The following is a 19,600-nucleotide window of genomic DNA, read 5'->3' as shown; positions in this document are numbered from 1 at the left end:
AAATACTGTAAATTAATAAGTAAATAGATAAATAAATAAAAAGAAGCAAATAAATTAACACATCCTTCCTGTAACAGACATGTTTTAGTTGGCAGTGTGCAGAGATGAAACCAGCTGTTCTGCTCTCATGAGATGGGCTTTGGTTTCCTTCCTGATCACCTCCCAGGCGTCAGCACTGTGACCCTACAGACACAACAATATTATCATTAGTAAAATATTCCAGAGGTGTTTAATAAAAGAATTGGTTAAAAAATAAATAAAGACCTACCTTTTTCTTTAGGATATCATCTGAAAGTCTTTTGAAATACATTTTTGTCTTGAAATACAGCTGTGAGTTCTTCTTCTTGTGACTGTGGCTCCCAATCTAAATCAGGAAAAATAGTCATTTAAATATATGTTTTAGCAGTATAATTGATCTCAGTTATCTCAATAGTGGTGTTACTGAAAGTGAACTTACACAGGTGTGAAGCTCTTCAGCCTGTTTGTTGACAATATTGAGCAAGTTCCTCACTGTGCTGTCCTCCCATGATGCAGAGCTGTGATCCTCCTCAAACAGGGCAGCCACCTCCTCCAGAACCTGAACTGTGAAAGCCAGTTTATCCTCAGCCTGGAAGAAGAAGAAGAATCATAGGTTTTTGTAATTCAAAAAACTTGAAAAATAAGAACAAATATCAGAACACTCAGACCTGGGTTTGCATAATAGGAACTTAAAGTTATGACGGTTATGAATTTTAGTTTTTGATTGTATGTCATACCCATGGTAAAATTTGAAAACCTTTACATTATTTTACTTTAAGGAGAAATTAGTCTGGGATTTTATGCGATACAATGAGAAAAGCTGAGGTTGACTTACTGATGCTTTTGATGCCTGGTGGTACAGATGATTAGGGAAGGCCACGGTGTCCTCCACCTCAGTGGTGTTAGTTGAGTTGTTACCCTGGATCACACACAGAACCAGACTTAGAGTTGAAGTGCAGACACTAAGTCTGAATAATTTAATTTAATAAAAATTTGACAAAATTTTAAGCCTATTAAAAGAAACACACTCACCATGGTTTCAAGTAGATTCAGAGTCTCTTCGTTGTGCTGTTTGAATTTATGATCCATCCATTTGCAGCTCAGCGAGGAGCCTGCAGTGAACAGACCAAGAAACAGGCAAGCAAAGAGAATCCTGCTGATCATTTTTTAAGGATGACAATTGTCGTTGTATGAAGCAGACTCAGATATCTCCTGTTCTGATGGAGCTGACATGCCCAGCAGCACTTATAGCAGAGCACACCTGTTTCATTTTCCATATTCACCTCTGTGGCTTTCACCTCAACAAAGGTGGGTTCTGATGTCACACATTTCAGACTTGGTTTCTATGGGAGCAAAAAAATCCCACATTAATTTTTTTTGTCCGGTTCAGCTGTTGTATAAAGCAGAATAATGGTCTGCTTTGTTGTGCCACATATATTTGCTTTCTAAAGAGGAGCACTTGACCAGGTCATTTTCAAGTGTCTTTCATGACAAAAGTGCATACACAGACACTCACACTCACAGACACACACACACACACTGGTTTTCATATTTTAGTGAGGACACCTAATTGTGACATAATGCTTTCCCCAGCTGCTTACCCTAACCCTAACAAACAAAAATGAATGCTTAACTGCAACCCTTAGCCTAAACTTAGCCATAACCTAATTGCAACCCTGACACTAAAACCACATTTTAAACCTCAAAAATGCCTTCAAACTGGTGGGGACGGGCACTTTGTCCCTACAAGTGACTGTTGGTCCCCACAAGTATAGCAGCATGCTAATTTTCTGTCCTTACAAAGATATCTGAACGTACAAGAACACACACTGCAAAGTCGTATATTTGTTTGTGATCCAGCATGTCTGTTTGCTTTATCGTCGACTTTTCCTCCTACCCCCTTCTTTTCTCTCTTTTTCTGTTGTTTTCTTCTTATATTCCTCCGTTTTCTTCTATCTTTCTCCAGTTTGGCCTTCACCCCCGTCTGCTCAAGCATAATATCCATAACAATATGGATAATGAAATACTAACAGTATAATCCACAATGTGCAAAATATCCCCATAAATGCACAAATATAGAATAGTAAAGTGTAAAAGAAAAACATTTAAAAAGTATAGAAACGTTAGTGTTATAGGTATTTTACTGTGAGTATACATATAAATGTTTTTAAAGCCTAAACATTTTACTTATATGTCCTTACTTAAATGCACGTTGCATGGATGAAATTTCCGCAATTCATGATGATTAAAAAACAAACAAACAAACAAAAAATGTTTACATTTACGCACTCTCTCCAGTGTGGTGGTTGTAAGTGTATATTAAAGCTTTTGAATGGAGTCACATTTCACAGTTACTTCTAGTTGTGATTGTGCCATAAAAGGGAAGTTCTTACACGGAGAAAAAAAAAGTGGCTTCGTGACTCTTTGGCCTACAGTGACGCTCATTCATACGAACCAGTCAGCGAAATTTCACCTTGTTTTATCGAGAATATCTGCTTCACCGTGGGAACCAGGTGAAGGGGATTGTCCTTCACGATCAGTGGGGAAATTAGAGCATATTTTCAGCCTTATATAAATCAAAAATGTGCCAATATGTGCTTTTGCTAATGCTTTTGTTATATTCTTCTTCCCTTATTTTGGTCTAACTTGTTTTACAACTTTTTGTTTTATTGCATTTGTCTGTTTTGCCAAAGGACAAGACATGTGAAACAAATTATTAGTGCATGTCTAATCACTAAAAATTCCAACGCAGCGCGGTACTGAATTATAATATGATATCCCCGATGCAACAAGTGTATTTGTAAAATGTATTTCCTCCTATTCCACAATCATCCGTAAGTGGTATTATTGTAACTTGAAATGAAGGGGAAGAGCGCGTAAAGTTACGGGGTTGCCAAATGGTCAGGCGCAAAGTGCGCACAAGTCTTCAACGCTTCGCTGTCTCAGTAACTACAGATACATAAACCTCCTCTGGCATTAACATCAGTATCAATCACATTACGACCCTCCTCATATGCTGGCACTGATACAAGTGTTTGGTGCTGAATTATCGTCACGTTAATTCACATCGTTTGAATGTGTGGTGAGAGGTGAGTCCAGAAGAAGGGGGATGAGGCGGTACTGACCCCCACTGAAATATGACTTGCCCTCCACGAATGCCATAGGGTAAATTAGTGGCATCAAGGAAAATAATCCAAAGGTGTACACGCCAGCGAACTCAATATGTGGGTATAAATGGGGAGAGTTGCTTCATGAAGGGAATATAACATGATTTGCTGCTAAATCTTTGTGCGAATCAGAACAATTTCATACTACATTGGTTACTCGAATGGAAGTAGGTGTTGAACTTGGCCCGCTTAAAGTCAGCAGCCAAAAGAAGAAGTTGAACTCAAATACTTTACTGGAGTACTGTTTTAATGTACGTGTACTTTAAGTACATTTTTATTATTTTTACTTCTTCTCCACTATAAATCATCTTACCTTACCTTATTTTACCTATTGGGGACAATATTTTGCACTATACTATTCGTGTTAAGGCTTTATTTACTGTTTACTAGTATTCAGAAATATTGATATCCAACCTAAGGAATTAAAATCTCCAGCAACAAAAGTGAACAGGTGAATGAAGCACGCATCATCAGATCGTGCTTTTGCTGTAGCAGCTCCAAAACTGTGAAACGATCTGCCTTTAGAGATTAGACAGGCCTATTCTCTGCCTGTGTTTAAATCACTTCTGAAAACCCATCTCATGGCCTTTGACACCTCGGTTTTTTGTTTTAGTTGATTCTATGATGTTTTATCTTGTTTTTTAAATATAAGGCTGTTTTCATTTTTATGTATTATGTGTTTTATTTTCTCTGTTTTGTTTTATTGTATTGTTCTTAACTGAATTACTGCACAGCACTTTGGTCCTGTGCTGGGGATTTTAAAGTGCTTTGTTGCAAAAAGTTGGATTGAATTTTAAACTATTACTAAGGTATGATTATGCTGTTTTGTTAAGGAAAAGGTCTAACTGTTTCTTTTGTCACATTTTTCAGTTTAAGAATGTGTTTATGTACGTGACCATGCAGATAGACAGTAAGATAGTTAGATAGACAGATCAAGCACTCTTGCGCCCCCTGCTGAAAAGGAAGAACGGGCCTCACACAGTATTATACCGCATTAAAATGATTGATCGTGTTTATTGTTTGTTGCTTAATTTGAAATCAAGTCTAAATTTCACTTATTTCTCATGGTATACTGTACTTTGTGTCTGTGAGGTATAACTGTACTTAATACATAAACTGACTCAAATTAAAATAGATAACTACATTCTTCCTCAATTTTAATTTTAGAAATAATAATAACAGCAATAAATACCTTTCTGATTCCAAGAGGAGGTGATCCTTTTATGCTATAAAATAATGCAAAAATATCTAATTTTGCTCAATGAACATTTTAAAGAATACAGAACAGACATAACATTTCATTTTCATTTAGATTTATATAAGATATATATATATATAATTATTATTATTATTTTAAAAATAATATATATGTATGTATCTCTGGTATTTCACAATTATATAGTTACTTAATTTATTTCATTTCCACGGATATTTGTCATGGTTTTGTTTCCCCAGTCGTTCTTTCCATGTAGGCACAGTGTTTTCGGCCTGTTTTTTTTTTCTGTTGTTCAAATTACCTAATTGCGCCTGTTTGAATAATAACCCTTTATGCAATACGTAAAACTGCAGATCTGCTTGTTCAGTATCCAGTGTGCCGTAAAAGGGAAGAAACTGTGTCGAGAAAGTGAAAGCGTCCTGGTGACTGGGCGCCTGAGCTGTGACGCTCATTCTTACGAATCGGTCAGTGATATTTCGCCTTGTTTTATCAGCGTGTGAACCAGATAACCTGGAGAAGGGGATTGTCCTTCACATTTTTATTAGGAAGATTAGAGTGGACTTTCATCCTAGTAGAAAAACGAAAGTCATGCAATATTATATTCAGCCTAAGACTGATAAGAGAGGGTGTCTTCGCTTAGACTTTTATTGTTCCTCTGCCAAAAATAATATTTAAATAAATAAAAATAAAAAAATCTTATAGGCAATGATGGGTGATCATGGCTTGGTGTTTGCAACCTACTTGTATTAGCAGCTAAAATCCCAATAGTCATTATTACCATTTATAGTTTTCAATATCAAATATCAAAGATCAAACATTTCAAATTGCCGCATCGGTCGTGAGCTGTGTCTGTTTTCACTTGCTCCGTGTTATGGCCGGTGTTTGTAGGCTGCTGTTTTACCAGGAGCCCTTTTATTTTATTACATAACTTCTTCCTACTTGAGCCGATATTCTTACTTTTTGTACCCCAGTGACTGTTTCACACGATTTGGGATCTAATTAAATATGTTCGACTCTACCTGAATGCTGCGGTGAAAGCCACAGTTTACGTTCAGGTCCCGCAGGTAGAAAACGAAATATGTTGCTCTACCATAAATGCGGCGTTACAGGTCTGCTCCATCAGAACACCAGGAGACAGTTTGCTTCATAGAAGAGCAGTTAATACGTTTTGAAAATGATGATGAGCAGGATTCTCTTTGCTTGCCTGTTTCTCGGTCTGGTCACTGCAGGCTCCTCGCTGAGCTGCAAATGGATGGATCAAAAAATTCAGACAGCACAACGAAGAAACTCTGAATCTACTTGATACCATGGTGAGTGCGCTCTTTTTAAGAAAACTGTAACAACATTTAGTGGTTTGAACTTGATGTTTGATTATTTTAACACACAAGCTGTGTGTTTCTGGTTGTTATACAGGTTTATAACTCCACCAACACCACTGAAGATGCTGAAGGGGAGGTCACTCTGGCTTTCCCTAATCATCTGTACCGCCAAGCGTCCAAAGCATCAGTAAGTTAATCTTAGCGTTTATTTATAAACTAATTATCTCTTAGTTCACAATGAGAGCACAGAACAATATCTCCTTATACATAAAACAGTCCAAATGGGCCACATGGCGCATATTTCTATGTGTTTTTCTTTAAACGTTAGCCCATAGTATCAATAATCTACAATGTTATGTAAATATTATATTGGTAATTTATGTGAGCCAAACAATATATTTCTGGCTACTGAATGTCTCTCTAATAGAGGAGGGAATTGTGGTAATCTGTTCTTCTTCTTCCAGGCTGAGGATAAACTGGCTTTCACAGTTCAGATTCTGGAGGAGGTGGCTGCCCTGTTTGAGGAGGATCACAGCGCTGCATCATGGGAGGACAGCACAGTGAGGAACTTGCTCAATATTGTCAGCAAACAGGCTGAAGAGCTTCACTCCTGTGTAAGTTCACTTTCAGTTAGGTTTTTATTACATTCGAATATGATACTTTACATGACATGACATATTCTTAATTGTCATTTTGCTTGTAATTAAATTAGATTGGGAGCCACAGTCACAAGAAGAAGAACTCACAGCTGTATTTCAGGACAAAAATGTATTTCAAAAGACTTTCAGATGATGTCCTAAAGAAAAAGGTAGGTCTTTATTATTTTTTAAAAACCAATTCTTTAATTAAACACCTCTGGCACATTTTACTAATGTTAATGTTGTTGTGTCTGTAGGATCACAGCGCTGAAGCCTGGGAGGTGATCAGGAAGGAAACCAAAGCCCATCTAATGAGAGCAGAACAGCTGGCTTCATCTCTGCACACTGCCAACTAAAATCTGTCTGTTACATGAAAATGTATTCATTTATCTGCTTGCCTGTTACTTTTTGTATTTATTAATTTATCTATCTATTGACTTCTATTTATCGGTTGACTGCATCAGTATTTTCAGTGCTTACAAACTAAATCTAATATTTTCTATAACTTTTTTTGTCTTGACGTAATAAAAAGAACACTTATTGCAAATGGATATTGTCAATCTTTTGATTCATAGGAAACAAAATAAGAAACAGAAAAATAAGAAATTTAAACTTGTTTGTAATTATTACAAATAAGCGGTTTGGTCAGTTCAGTAAGGTTCAGTAAACAGGAGCATGAAAGCCTTACCTTTAGTCTGGAGCAGTTTATTTGTAGCTATAAATGCTTCACACTGGTTTAAGTCTTCTCTAACTGACTGATCTGTTTCTATTAACACTGATGGTCATTTTGCGTTGTTAGCCCCTCACACCTGTAGTGTTCAGATTTACCTCTTGGTTATATTTTAATGAATTTTATGATGATGATCAGTAGATAATGAAAGCTGACAATTATTTGTCTGTCATTTCTTTACAAAGTTAATCTTATGTTAAATCTCAGGTCTCTCTGTCTCTCTACACTTTGCCATTTTAAATGAAAGTTTATTGATTAATCCTTCTCTCCTGCCAGAGGTGTCACAGACCTTGCTTCAATGCCTCCCTTATGTAATAGGCTCATCCTTGTACAACATTCATCAATCCATCATGGAGCCTATGTCAGCTCTCATAAGGCTAAAGGAGGGACGTACTCTGAACAGGTCGCACAATGACACTCACAATACGACCAACTTTGAATCGCCTGTTGACTTAACCCATGTATACTTGTCTGTTCTGTGGGAAGATGCCACAAGAACAGAAAGAGCATCCAAACCCCACAACAATAAAGGACCCCTGTGACTACGGATTAAAACCTGTGACTGTGTCACTGCAGTCAACAAAACTAAACACATCACAGCACTGTTCTGTTTTATTTGAGTCTTCTGTTTAATTAGACATTTCAAATTTGTTCTTAAAGTTGTATCCTTCCCATTATGCCCTCGTTTAAATTGAACTATCGTGCTTTTCTTAGTTCTGCATTTATATATAAATTTACTATTGCAATGGTCGATGGCTTATTAAATATGTCCAAAGTTTCAGGTATTGTCAGAGTATGTACTTTGAAACAAACATGCATCTTAGGTTTTTCACCTGTCTTGGCTATATATGATGTCAGTGAGATGGGATATATTTAATATGGTCATTTCAGCAAGACAGATAGGAGATTTATGTAGAAGGCTGAGTATCCAATCAGAGGAAAGCTGGCTTCAAAAAGTGGAAAGGGCAAAAATGATTTGGTGCAAATAACATTTTCTTTTCTTCTTAAGAATCAAGAAATGTAAACAAAGCATAGTTTACTATACTCCAGGTCTACTGAGAACATAAACTCTGGTTCTTTAGAAAGACTCCAACAGCTGATATTTTTAAAATGAAACAAAACATTATAAGTAGTAGTAGTTATAATGACTTCTCCAAAAGATTCTTGGATTATACGTGCTTTGCTTTGAAACTTGCTTATCTTGTTTAATGATTTTTATTAATGTTTTCATTTGTAGTTTTCAGTAATCCATCACAGTGACACTGCACAATGTCAGCAGCATAGTGTATGAAGAAATTTGAATCAGGTTTTTTTTCGTCCCCTTTAGCTAAATGTTGTGATATCTTATGATATCAATCTTATGATAAAGTGAGAGGGAAAAAATAGACTAATCTGTTTTTGTAATTTCTATGTTATACGTGCAGATCTGTCTTTGTGAACGATCAAAGAGATTTTTCTTTGGCTCAGCAGGTTTCTGATATTTGATTCTACCTATTAAAAAGCATCATCTGTGAAAATGCAACATCTGTTTACTTCGTTTTGCAGGAAAAAAAACATGTCCACTTTCTTTTTTAAATGGGAAATATTTATTGATTTCAACATATAAAATGATACAGAAAATGTTCTGTTTAATTTAAAGTAAATTCACAAATAAATAAAGACATGCTGTTTAACACTTAGAAATATTCACTTATACAAGCAATGTAAAAATCAGTAAATAAATTAGTAGATAAATAAGTTAAAAAATGACTAAATTAATAAATCCTTCCTGTAACAGACAGATTTTAGTTGGCAGTGTGCAGAGATGAAGCCAGCTGTTCTGCTCTCATTAGATGGGCTTTGGCTTCTTTCCTGATCACCTCCCAGGCTTCAGCACTGTGACCCTACAGAAATACCAATATTAATATTCTTATTGTTATTGAAACAAGTTATTATATCTATTTATCTTAAGGATGATCTAAACCCCAAATTAATGAGAATGATGTGATCTTACCATTTCCTTTAGGATATGATGTGAGAGTCTCTTAAAGTACATGCGCAGCTTTGTGGTTTTCTTCTTGTGACTGTGGCTCCCAATCTAATTTAATTACAAGCAAAACGACAATTAAGAATATGTCATGTCATATAAAGTATTTGAATGTAATAAAAACCTAACTGAAAGTGAACTTACACAGGAGCGAAGCTCTTCAGCCTGTTTGTTGACAATATTGAGCAAGTTCCTCACTGTGCTGTCCTCCCATGATGCAGCGCTGTGATCCTCCTCAAACAGGGCAGCCACCTCCTCCAGAATCTGAACTGTGAAAGCCAGTTTATCCTCAACCTAGCAGGAGAGTAATCAAATATAATTTACTCACAGGACTGTCTCTGAAAAGAAAATTACGTTTCTAAGTTAAAACTGAAGTTGGCTTACTTTAAAGAGTTGTCTGGGATATTACGGGATTAAATCAGAAAAACAGAGATTTACTTACTGATGATTTGGACACCTGGTGGTACAGGTGATTAGGGAAGGCCACGGTGACCTCCACTTCAGTGATGTTAGTGGAATTATTAGCCTGCATCACACACAGAAGCACATGGAGTGTTTCAGTAAACAGGCACTAAATTTACGCACATTTAAAAATTTTTTTAGCATAAATATTAAAAGACGTGCACTCACCATGGTATCAAGTAGATTCAGAGTCTCTTCGTTGTGCTGTTTGAATTTATGATCCATCCATCTGCAGCTCAACGAGGAGCCTGCAGTGACCAGACCGAGAAACAGGCAAGCAAAGAAAACCCTGCTGATCATTTTCCAAAAGGTATTAACTGCTCTTGTATGAAGCAAACTCAAATGTCTCCTGGTGTTCTGATGTAGACCAGTAACGCCGGATTTATAGCAGAAAAAACGGAAAAAGGAAAACACCTGTGGCTTTCATTACATCATGCAGGTAAGTGACACATTTCAGAATTTGTATTTATATTGTAATTTATACATTTCAAACATCCTAAACTATTAATAAAGATTCATTTACTTATAATTACTATTAATTTAGTTATAACGCCTACTGTTAAGAAATGCATTTTATTTATAATCACTGAAATGCTTTACCTTCTCTCTGTTTATATCGAGACCTAACATGTAACAAATCAAATTTTTAAACTTATTGTTGGATACTTGACTTACATATATTTAACACAAAATATATTAAGCATTTAAGCTCATTTATATTTTACTCTATTTATTTAATATTTACTCTGTTTATTTAATAATAAATTATTTCATTGACTTTTATGTAATGATTTTTTTCCCCAAGGAATTCTTTCCATACAGACACGATGTTTTCGGTAGTAATGCGGATTTTCTTCATTTTCGAATTATCTAATTAACTACCTAAACACGTAAAACTGTTAATTACGCAGTACGTGAAGCTGTAGATCTAATTGCACCATATCCACAGTGCCACAAAGTTCCTGTATAAAGAAACTGAAAGTGATTTCGTGACCCAGCGCCTGCGCTATGTCGCGCATTCTGAGTAATATTTAACCTTCTGGGAATTTAGAGTGAGAAGCAGGTAACCTGGAGAAGAGGATTCACCCTTACATTTTAATGTGGCAACCTGAGCAGATTTGAATCCTGATTTTTTTTTTTAAATCACTGTTTAAACTATGAAGGAATGCGACTTTTTTCTAGATTTTTATTCTTCCAAGCCAAAACCCTATACGTCATCACTGCTTGGTGTTGTAATTGACTGTATCTAATTTTACAGAAATAATCTTTTTAGCTTTGTATTGGCAGCTAATTTCCCAATAATACATGTGAGAGTTTAAACAATTCAAATTATGCCATCATGCATGAGTTGTGTTTGTCGTCATGCTTTTTTAAGGTATTTGGTTACCTGTGTTCCTGCTTGAAGCCATTATAATGATGTAAAATAATCTTTATCAATGTTTTTTTTTTTTTTTTTAGCAAATTCTAAATATTTTTAGATCATTTTATTAAATCACTAGGAGACGTTCAGTTTACTTATATAAAGGCAATTTATACATTTTCAAAAATTCATAAACAGGATTTTCTTTGTTTGTCTGTTTCTCAGTCTCTTTACTGGGGCCTACATGAGCTCTCATAGAGCCACAGACAGGGTATAGGTAGCAAATCTATCACAGGGCAGACAACCATTAACACATGCACAACTATAGCCAATAATTGGCAGTCAGCCTAAAGAATGCATTTCTTTGTGGAAGGAAACCTCAAGCATTGGAAGAACAGAAAAACCCAACACAGAAAGCCCCCAGCCTTTTTGCTGTGACTCAGTAACAATAACCACAACACCACCACGCTGCCCTTTTTAATTTGCTTCTCTTTTTTCATATTTAAATGCAAATTTCTGTCAGATAAAATCACTTCAATAAACCTGGATACAGAATGGTAGGTGTGTGGCAAGAAAAGCCCCCTGCTGCAGAGGGATGCAGGTTTAAAGACTTTCGTTTTGGAGCTTTTATAAACAGGTGCACACTTAAGTGCATCAAATGGACCTCGGCACTGAAGTGTCTTGTATCGCCTTGCAAACTTTAAATACAAAAATGAAATTATACAAATGTCTCTTTTAAGTCAAACTGCCTCTTTCTGTCATCTGTCCTGATATAAAAACAATTTTTATGCCATTTTTACCATCTCCGATCCATCCTGGCTACCTGCAGCAAGTCACATCAAGATGCAGAATACTGTCAGCTTCAACACTGTCTGCATTTTTGATAAACCTGCATAGATTAGCTAAGCTGACAGAATTTAATCTTAACTTTAATTATTGTTGCCAGGCTGGAGTCACTTCCTTTTACCATTTGAGGGACTCACAGTCAAAAGTCTAAAATGCAGTTGCATGCACAAATAATAGTGGATGACCTTATTACATTATACAAACTAGAGGATTATATACAAAACAATAGAAAGACAACATTGGAGAGCAAAGTGCTTGGACGGAGTGCGAAGCAGTTCAGTGTTTAAATATTAAACATGTTAGTTTTACTGTAACGAACAGGTACAAGTGTAATCAAAATATTAAAGTTCTGATGAGATGATAAGCTTCGACTTTTAAGTTCATCAGCTTTTTCGGGTTTACAGTAGTTGGCATTAAGAGTAAAAATGTTGAAACTGAACTGCAAACGAGTATAAAAACTCCTATTTAAAGACCTTGAGTAAATCATTTATTACTTGTAGACTTGACTATGTATTGACATAGTATATTGGAATGAGCAACACTGATATCCCAAGACGCTTCTAGATGCTGGCAGCGTGTGTTTAGAATATAGAAAGAATATCATAAAAATATTTGCTCAGTATAAATTAAAAGAAAAATGAATATGTTGATCAGCATTAATAAATCAAAAATCAACATAGCAATAATACATACATACACAAACAATTTAATAAAAAATAATAATAACTATAGATATAAATAGAGAATCGAATAAATTAAAACAGCGTTCATGTCACAGACATGATAACAGACAGATTTTAGTTGGCACTGTGCAGAGATGAAACCAGCTTGTCTGCTCTTACTAGATGGCCTTTGGTTTCATTCCTGATCACCTCCAAGGTTTCAGCACTGTGACCCTACAGACACAACAATATGATCGTAGTTATTATTAACATATTCTGGAATACTTAATACCTAAATATTAATTCTAAGTAAACATAAATCATAAGGTCTAAAAAACTTGGAAAGAAAAGCGTCTGGACTTCTTTAAGTTGCTTGAAGACGTTTCACCTCTCATCCAAGAAGCTTCTTCAGTTCTAGGGTCAATTGGTGGAGAGTCCCAGATTTAAACCCTGTGGGAGTTTACCCCCCAAAAGGGAAAAAAGGACCCCCTAATGATCCACTACCTAATCACATGAGCCAAGGTGTGAAAACGGGTGTAGGTCACAATCAGCCAAGGTTTCAGGGGAGCTCATTGTAAAACCTAGCCCCACCCTATCATGTGATTTCCTAAGGTCAAATGGCCCAGGATGTGAGTGAGCGTTAAGGCGTCTGGGAAGGGATCTCAAAACTGGATTATAGATGGCAGACAGTTGGTGTCGTAAACCACCGCCTCTGTTCAAAGATGGTCACTCACAGTGGACATAGATGCCCTCTTTTACTCCTCTTTCAAACCATCTACATTCCAAAATGTGAACATTGGCAACCTCCACTGGACAAAGGTCTAAAGGACAAAGGTCACTCTTTCGAGGATGCCAGTGTTCACATATAACTGAAGCAGGTGCACGGCCAGAATTTTTTTTTTTTTTTTTAGAGGTGGCCATATGGGGGCCACGAAAAATATATGAGTGGTACACCAAAAACAGAACAGCGTAGGGGCACAGCAGAGGGGAGGGGGTGACGACGGGAAATTGTGAGAGACATACAAAGTGACACAATATGGTTGATAAAAAATGCATATCAAAGAATAAACAAGTTAATGTTTCTACTTATTGTCAAGTGTCGTCCTGTCTTGTGCTCACGTTTATTAAAATTATTACCGACATAGCTACATAGGACAGTCTTACCAAGGGAACCAGCCATGGAATTTTTGAAATTTTTGGCTACTTGATTTAATTCTATCTAAGGCAGGATATTTGTGCTATTGCCCATTTATATATTTACTTAATTTCTTTCATACTAATTTATTTCTGTGATTGTCAGTGATGGTCTTGTTTTCCCAGGAATTCTCTGCGTACAAGCAACGTTTTCGATCTGCACACTGACCAACGCGGTATTTTTCTACTGTCCAAATGAGCGATTTAATTACTTAAACGGAAAATCACCCAATACGTAAAGCTGCAGGTCTAATTGCACAGTAGGTATCTGTTGTGCCAGAAATGGGAAGTTCAAACATAAAGAAACTGAAAGTTAGTGAATGTGCGCGTGCACTGTTGCTATCATTCTTAAGAATCGACCTTTGATATTTCACCTTCTGAGGATTTAGAGTGATGAGTAGGTAACCTAGGAGTTCACCTTTACATTATAATGGGAAAATCTGAGCAGATTTTAACCCTGAAATGGAAACAAAACTTGCGCATTGTTCAAAGTTTACATCAGGGCTGCCCAATCCCGGTCCTCGAGAGCTACTATCCTGCAGCTTTTAGATGCATCCCTACTCCAACACAGCTGAATCAAATGGTTTGATTACCTCTTCAGCATGCCATCGTGTTTGGCAAAGGCCTGATAACAAGCCATTCATTTGATTCGGGTGTGTGGGAACAAGGATGCATCTAAAAGCTGCAGGACGGTAGCTCTCGAGGACCGGGATTGGGCACCCCTGGTTTACATTATAAAGGAATGCGTCTTTGTTTAGAGTCTTATTCTTCGTCTTCCAAGAAAAAAACCTATATGTGTGCATTGCTTGGTGTTTGTAATTTAGCACTCATTTAAGGTATCTAATTTGTCAGAAATTATCTTCTGAGCTTTGTGCTGGAAACTCAGCCCAGTAATACACGTTTTCAATATCGAACATCAAATAACTCAAATTACACCATCAGTTGTGAGTTTTAATTGTGATTTTTTTTTTTTTTTTTAAGTATTCAGTTACACATGTCGATTGCCTGTAACCATTATAATGATGGCAATTAATCCTCAGTGTTTAAATTTTTGTTTGTCCTAACATTTGGGATATTTTATTTCCTTATGATACAAATTAAAATCCGTAATGTTCTCTGCATAGTGAAAGCCGTCATTCACCTTCGGGATTCACACAGCAGGTTATTTTGATTTGATTTGATTTTTATTGATTAGCATTCAAATATCTCAGTGAAAACAGAACAAAGATCTACCACAAAGCAAGAAAGCATGAGACAAGGCTAATCAAAAGGTATTGGCTGAAGCATTTGCTTATTACGCCAACCCTTTTCACAAAATATCTTTTTGCATGCAGCTCGAAGCAAATAATAAAACAAAGCAAAAACCAACCAACCAACCAAACAAACAAACAAACAAACAAACAAACAAACAAACAAACAAACAAACAAACAAACAAACAAACTTTCCACCTTAGATAAGTAACTACATCAAAGCAAAAGAATCAAGAGGGGTTTTTTTTGGGGGGGGGGGGGGGGGGGGTTGGAAAAAAATGGAAATGGAAAGCTATAAACGCGGCATTTCAGGTATTCTCCATCAGAACAAGAGGAAGCTCTTGCTTCATGCAAAAGCAATTAATACCTTTTGAAAAAATGATGATGTGGATATTTCCTTTGCTTGCCTGTTTCTCGCTTTGTTCACTGCAGGCTCCTCGTTGAGCTGCAAATGGATGGATCATAAATTCAGACAGGACAACGAAGAGACTCTGAATCTACTTGATACCATGGTGAGTGCACATCTTTTAATATTCAGTCTAAATATTTAAAAGTGTACTGACTGTAATTTAGTTATTTAAACGTAGTGCCTGTTAACTCAAACATGATATGTCTCTGTATGTGATGCAGGCTAATAACTACACTAACACCACTGAAGTGGAGGTCACTGGTCTTCCCTAATCACCTGTACCGCCAGGTGTCCATATCATCAGTAAGTGAACCTCAGCATGTGAATACATAATCTGTGATTGCTCTCCTTCCAGGCTGAGGATAAACTGGCTTTCACAGTTCAGGTTCTGGAGGAGGTGGCTGCCCTGTTTGAGGAGGATAACAGCTCTGCATCATGGGAGGACAGCACAGTGAGGAACTTTCTCAATATTGTCAACAAACAGGCCGAAGAGCTTCACTCCTGTTTAAGTTCACTTTCAGTAACACCACTACTGAGATAACTGAGATCAATTATACTGCTTACATGGCTAAAACATATATTTAAATGACCATTTTTCCTTATTTAGATTGGGAGCCACAGTCACAAGAAGAAGAACTCACAGCTGTATTTCAAAAGACTTTCAGATGATGTCCTAAAGAAGAAGGTACGTCTTTAATGTTTTGACCAATTCTTTAATTAAACACCTCTGGCATGTTTTAATAGTGATAATGTTGTTGTGTCTGTAGGGTCACAGTGCAGAACCATGGGAGGTGATCAGGAGGTGATCATTAGCCCATCTATTAAGAGCAGAACCGCTGGCTTCATCTCTGCACACTGCCAACTAAAATCTCTGTCACATAAAGAATGTAAAATTTATTGCCTTTATTTATTTATTTATTTATTTATCCATTGATTTTATGTATTAGTTGATTGGATTTGTATCTATTTTCAAATATGACCAACTGAAACTAACATTTTCTATAAATGTTTTGTCTGGAATTCAATAAAAAATAACTCTTATTTCCAATTAAATGTTTTCATTATTTTGATTCTTGGAAAACAAAATAACACAAAAGAATTAAAAATGTGTTTTTAATTTATATAGGTAAGTGTCCTTTGTAAGGAAGAGAGGAACCTGAGAGTCTTACTTCTAGTCTAGAGCAGTTTCTTTGTAGCTTCACACTGGTTTCAGTCTTCTCTGACTGACTGATCCTTTTCTATTGGCACTGATGGTTATTTTGCTTTGTTAGCCCCTCACACCTGTTGTGTACCTCAATTTCAAGAGGTTCACTATATACTCTACCTTTTGGGTATATTTTTAATTAATTTTATGGTGATGATGATGATAATAAAATGAAACCTAACCCATGCATTCCTTTACTGTAAGATGAAATCACAAGCATGGGAAGAACACCAAACCTTACTCAGAAGGACCATAGCTGGCCAGTGGATTCAAATTGGCCATCATTGTTGTGAGTCAACACATCTGCTTTGGATTTTGTTGGTCCAGTCAATAGGCATTATGAATAACTACAGAACCATGCTGCCCTTCCCCCCCCCCCCCCCCCCCCCCCCTTTAAATTAGAATTCAAATTCAAGGTTCAAATCAAATCTGTTCTTCTTATTGTTTTCAAAAGTTGTCTTTTTTTGTTTTGTTTTATGGAATTATTGCTATTGGTTGCTGGAAAGCAAGTGTAAAAAAGAAAAGCCTTGAACTACTTGCAATATGAGAAAATGTGGCTCAATCACTTACAATTCATTGCTAATGACCTTTCCAAAAACATCTTGGAGTGAGGTTTTCCAGTTAAGCAGACAATATTCACAGCCACATCTTTAGCATAAAGGCATTTCTAAAGGCCCAAGTGTACTGTTGCTGCTGTCCTTGCAAACATCACAGAAGGAAGTCATGAAAGGCTCATTATTCCGCATTTCTATTAAGAAGCTACACCGAATGTCTGATGGAGTTTGCTACTACTAAAGTTGGTTCTTGAAGTTACTTCATTCATGCAATTATTCACTTTTTCAATCCCATTTGTCACTGAATTATTAGATTTTCAACCAGACATAATTCAATATAAGGTTACACAATATATATCAGAAAAACAACAACATAAAAATGTATTTTTTTTCATGTAAAAAAGTCAAAGTTATGGTTAATATTTAATAAGCCTTCAATTTATGAAAGCGATGACAAACAGCTTGAAATATCTAAACTATTGCATTTCAACAGTTTGTCTGCATGATTGCAGAGGATCTTCAAAGGCATTAAACCTTCAACATAAATAAAAAAAATTTGGTTAAATGTTGCACAGCATTCATAAAATCTGTATTAAAATAGCTGTGGCTGGGTGTGGTTTGTGGCGCGGCTGCAGGGGAGGCTGACACACATTGGAGCTCATCACGCCTGCCCCGGAAAAAACGTGCTGGCACCTGAGGTTGTTGTGGTGTGTGTGGGGTTGTAGCTGAAAAGTTGCAACTGAGTGTCGTAATAACCAGCAACCAAATAAAACTGTTAAAAGAGTGAACTGTGTAGTCGGGTCCGGGTCCAACTATTTTTGTAGTTTCTGTATTAAAAGAGCAGATCTGTCTTGGTGAATGATCAAATAGATATTTCTACACTAAACACTCACCATGTTTTAGACATTTTTTTCTACTCATTATAAATAACGGCAACACCTTTTTGCTTCCTTTTGCAGCAATCTTCCCAAATCTTCCCATTAAAATGTGAAGGAGAATCCCCTTCTTTGGCTTACCTACTTCTAAAACTACATCCTAGAGAGGCAAATATCACTGATCGATTCCTATGAATGATCGTGACAGTGCAGTTACTCAGTCACTAACTCACTTTCAGTTTCTTCATACAGAAACTTCCTGTTTATGGCTCTATGGATACTATGCTTTTAGACCTCCAGGTTTTTCTATTTTACACGCCTGGTAATTAAGTTGGTGATTTGAACAATAGGAAAATACCACATTGCTAATTGTACATATCAAATCACCTGTACCCCCACAGAGTATGGAAAGAATTCCTATAAAGCCATGCCAAAAAAATAAGAATACTGAAATAAATGAAATTTAATAATAAATATATAAATGCCCAATACTACAAATGTTCTGTAATATTAAATCAAGCAGTCAATAATTGTTTTTGATTTGATTGTTTTAATTTGTTTGATGTAAAGTCACCATATAAACACTTTATTTCTTTTATCAAGCTAACAAAATAGTCAGTTATGAGTTGTATTTTTTGTCATGCTTTTTTTTGGTCTTTTCTAGATCTTCAGGTACATGTTTCTTTTTTATCATTCTGATATTTTACCATGTTCTCCGTTCTTTTGTGTAATTATAGATTTAAAGCCAACATTTAACAATCTGCTCCATCAGAACACCAGGACACCTGAGGGTTTGCTTCATACAAAAGCAGTTTATAGCTTCTGAAAAAGCGATCAGCAGGATTCTCTTTGCTTGCCTGTTTCTCGCTCTGTCCACTGAAGGCTGCTCGCTAAGCTGCAGATGGATGGATCATAAATTCAGACAGAACAATGAAGAAACTCTAATTCTACTTGATACCATGGTGACTGTTTTACTATTGTTGTGTTTTACGTTTCAGTTTTGCTAAAGACTTTTTCAAAAGCCTCTTGGAGTTGTTGTCAGAACAGACTTGTGTGAACCATGCTATGATCATGTCTTTTACTGCTCTATAGAAAAACAAAAAGCTGGAAACGGCCGCAAAGTTGCTGAAACATCACAGTGGGAAATCATGAAAGAAGTTAAAAGCAACCAAAGGGCAAACAGAAAGAAAAGGTTCTATTGATTAAAAGGTCAAAGCAGGTCAAAATTTTCCCCTTTTTGTACAGCTTTGATAAGAGCCTACAGAAAATGTCTGATGGCATTTACTGGTTCTTGAAGTCACTTGGTTCTCAAGTTTTTTTTTCACATTTTCCAGCATGTTTGCTGTTGGATTATTACAGTCTTGACCAGACATAATTTAATGAATAATTATAATAAATAAAAAATTACACACAACGTACTTTAGAAACAAAAAAACAAAGAAGAACCAAAGTTTAATATTTAATAACCCTTCAGAAAGCTTAAATATTAAGTATTAAATAATTATATCAACTGTTAAGTTTAATACATATTTATAATTATGTATATCTGTTAGCCCACACAGAGGAAAAAAAAGAATCACTTATCCAAGCAGCTTGTAAATGAAAAAAAAGAAGAATATATTACAAAATTATAAGCTAAATGAAAAAATCCTTCTTGTAAGAATTAGAA

The 19,600-nt window shown here is 36.0% G+C and overlaps 2 protein-coding genes, 1 long non-coding RNA gene and 2 pseudogenes across 3 annotated transcripts in view; 2 read left to right on the top strand and 3 right to left on the bottom strand.

The window, feature by feature from the left end:
• LOC113028107 (uncharacterized) overlaps positions 1-19,600 on the bottom strand; it is a 460,838-nt gene that overhangs the window by 38,569 nt on the left and 402,669 nt on the right. The gene's annotated exons all lie outside the window — the stretch shown is intronic.
• Positions 27-1,182, bottom strand: LOC113028134 (interferon a3-like). The gene is made up of 5 exons (XM_080305377.1): positions 1,051-1,182; positions 854-937; positions 458-607; positions 269-364; positions 27-183 (listed from the first exon to the last, which is right to left on the bottom strand). The coding sequence occupies exons 1-5, from the start codon at positions 1,180-1,182 to the stop codon at positions 85-87; spliced, it is 561 nt and encodes a 186-aa protein (XP_080161503.1). The 3' UTR covers positions 27-84.
• LOC113028136 (interferon a3-like) lies at positions 5,579-6,714 on the top strand (annotated as a pseudogene).
• Positions 8,873-10,183, bottom strand: LOC113028141 (interferon a3-like). Its single transcript, XM_026178170.2, has 5 exons — positions 9,745-10,183; positions 9,557-9,640; positions 9,259-9,408; positions 9,082-9,165; positions 8,873-8,971 (listed from the first exon to the last, which is right to left on the bottom strand). The coding sequence occupies exons 1-5, from the start codon at positions 9,874-9,876 to the stop codon at positions 8,873-8,875; spliced, it is 549 nt and encodes a 182-aa protein (XP_026033955.2). The 5' UTR covers positions 9,877-10,183.
• Positions 10,990-16,104, top strand: LOC113028142 (interferon a3-like; annotated as a pseudogene).

Source organism: Astatotilapia calliptera, chromosome 8 (genome assembly GCF_964374335.1).
Source record: "Astatotilapia calliptera chromosome 8, fAstCal68.1, whole genome shotgun sequence".
NCBI classification, from domain to species: domain Eukaryota; kingdom Metazoa; phylum Chordata; class Actinopteri; order Cichliformes; family Cichlidae; genus Astatotilapia; species Astatotilapia calliptera.
Note: the sequence above shows the minus strand (reverse complement) of the source record. Positions and strands in the feature narration are given on the sequence as shown.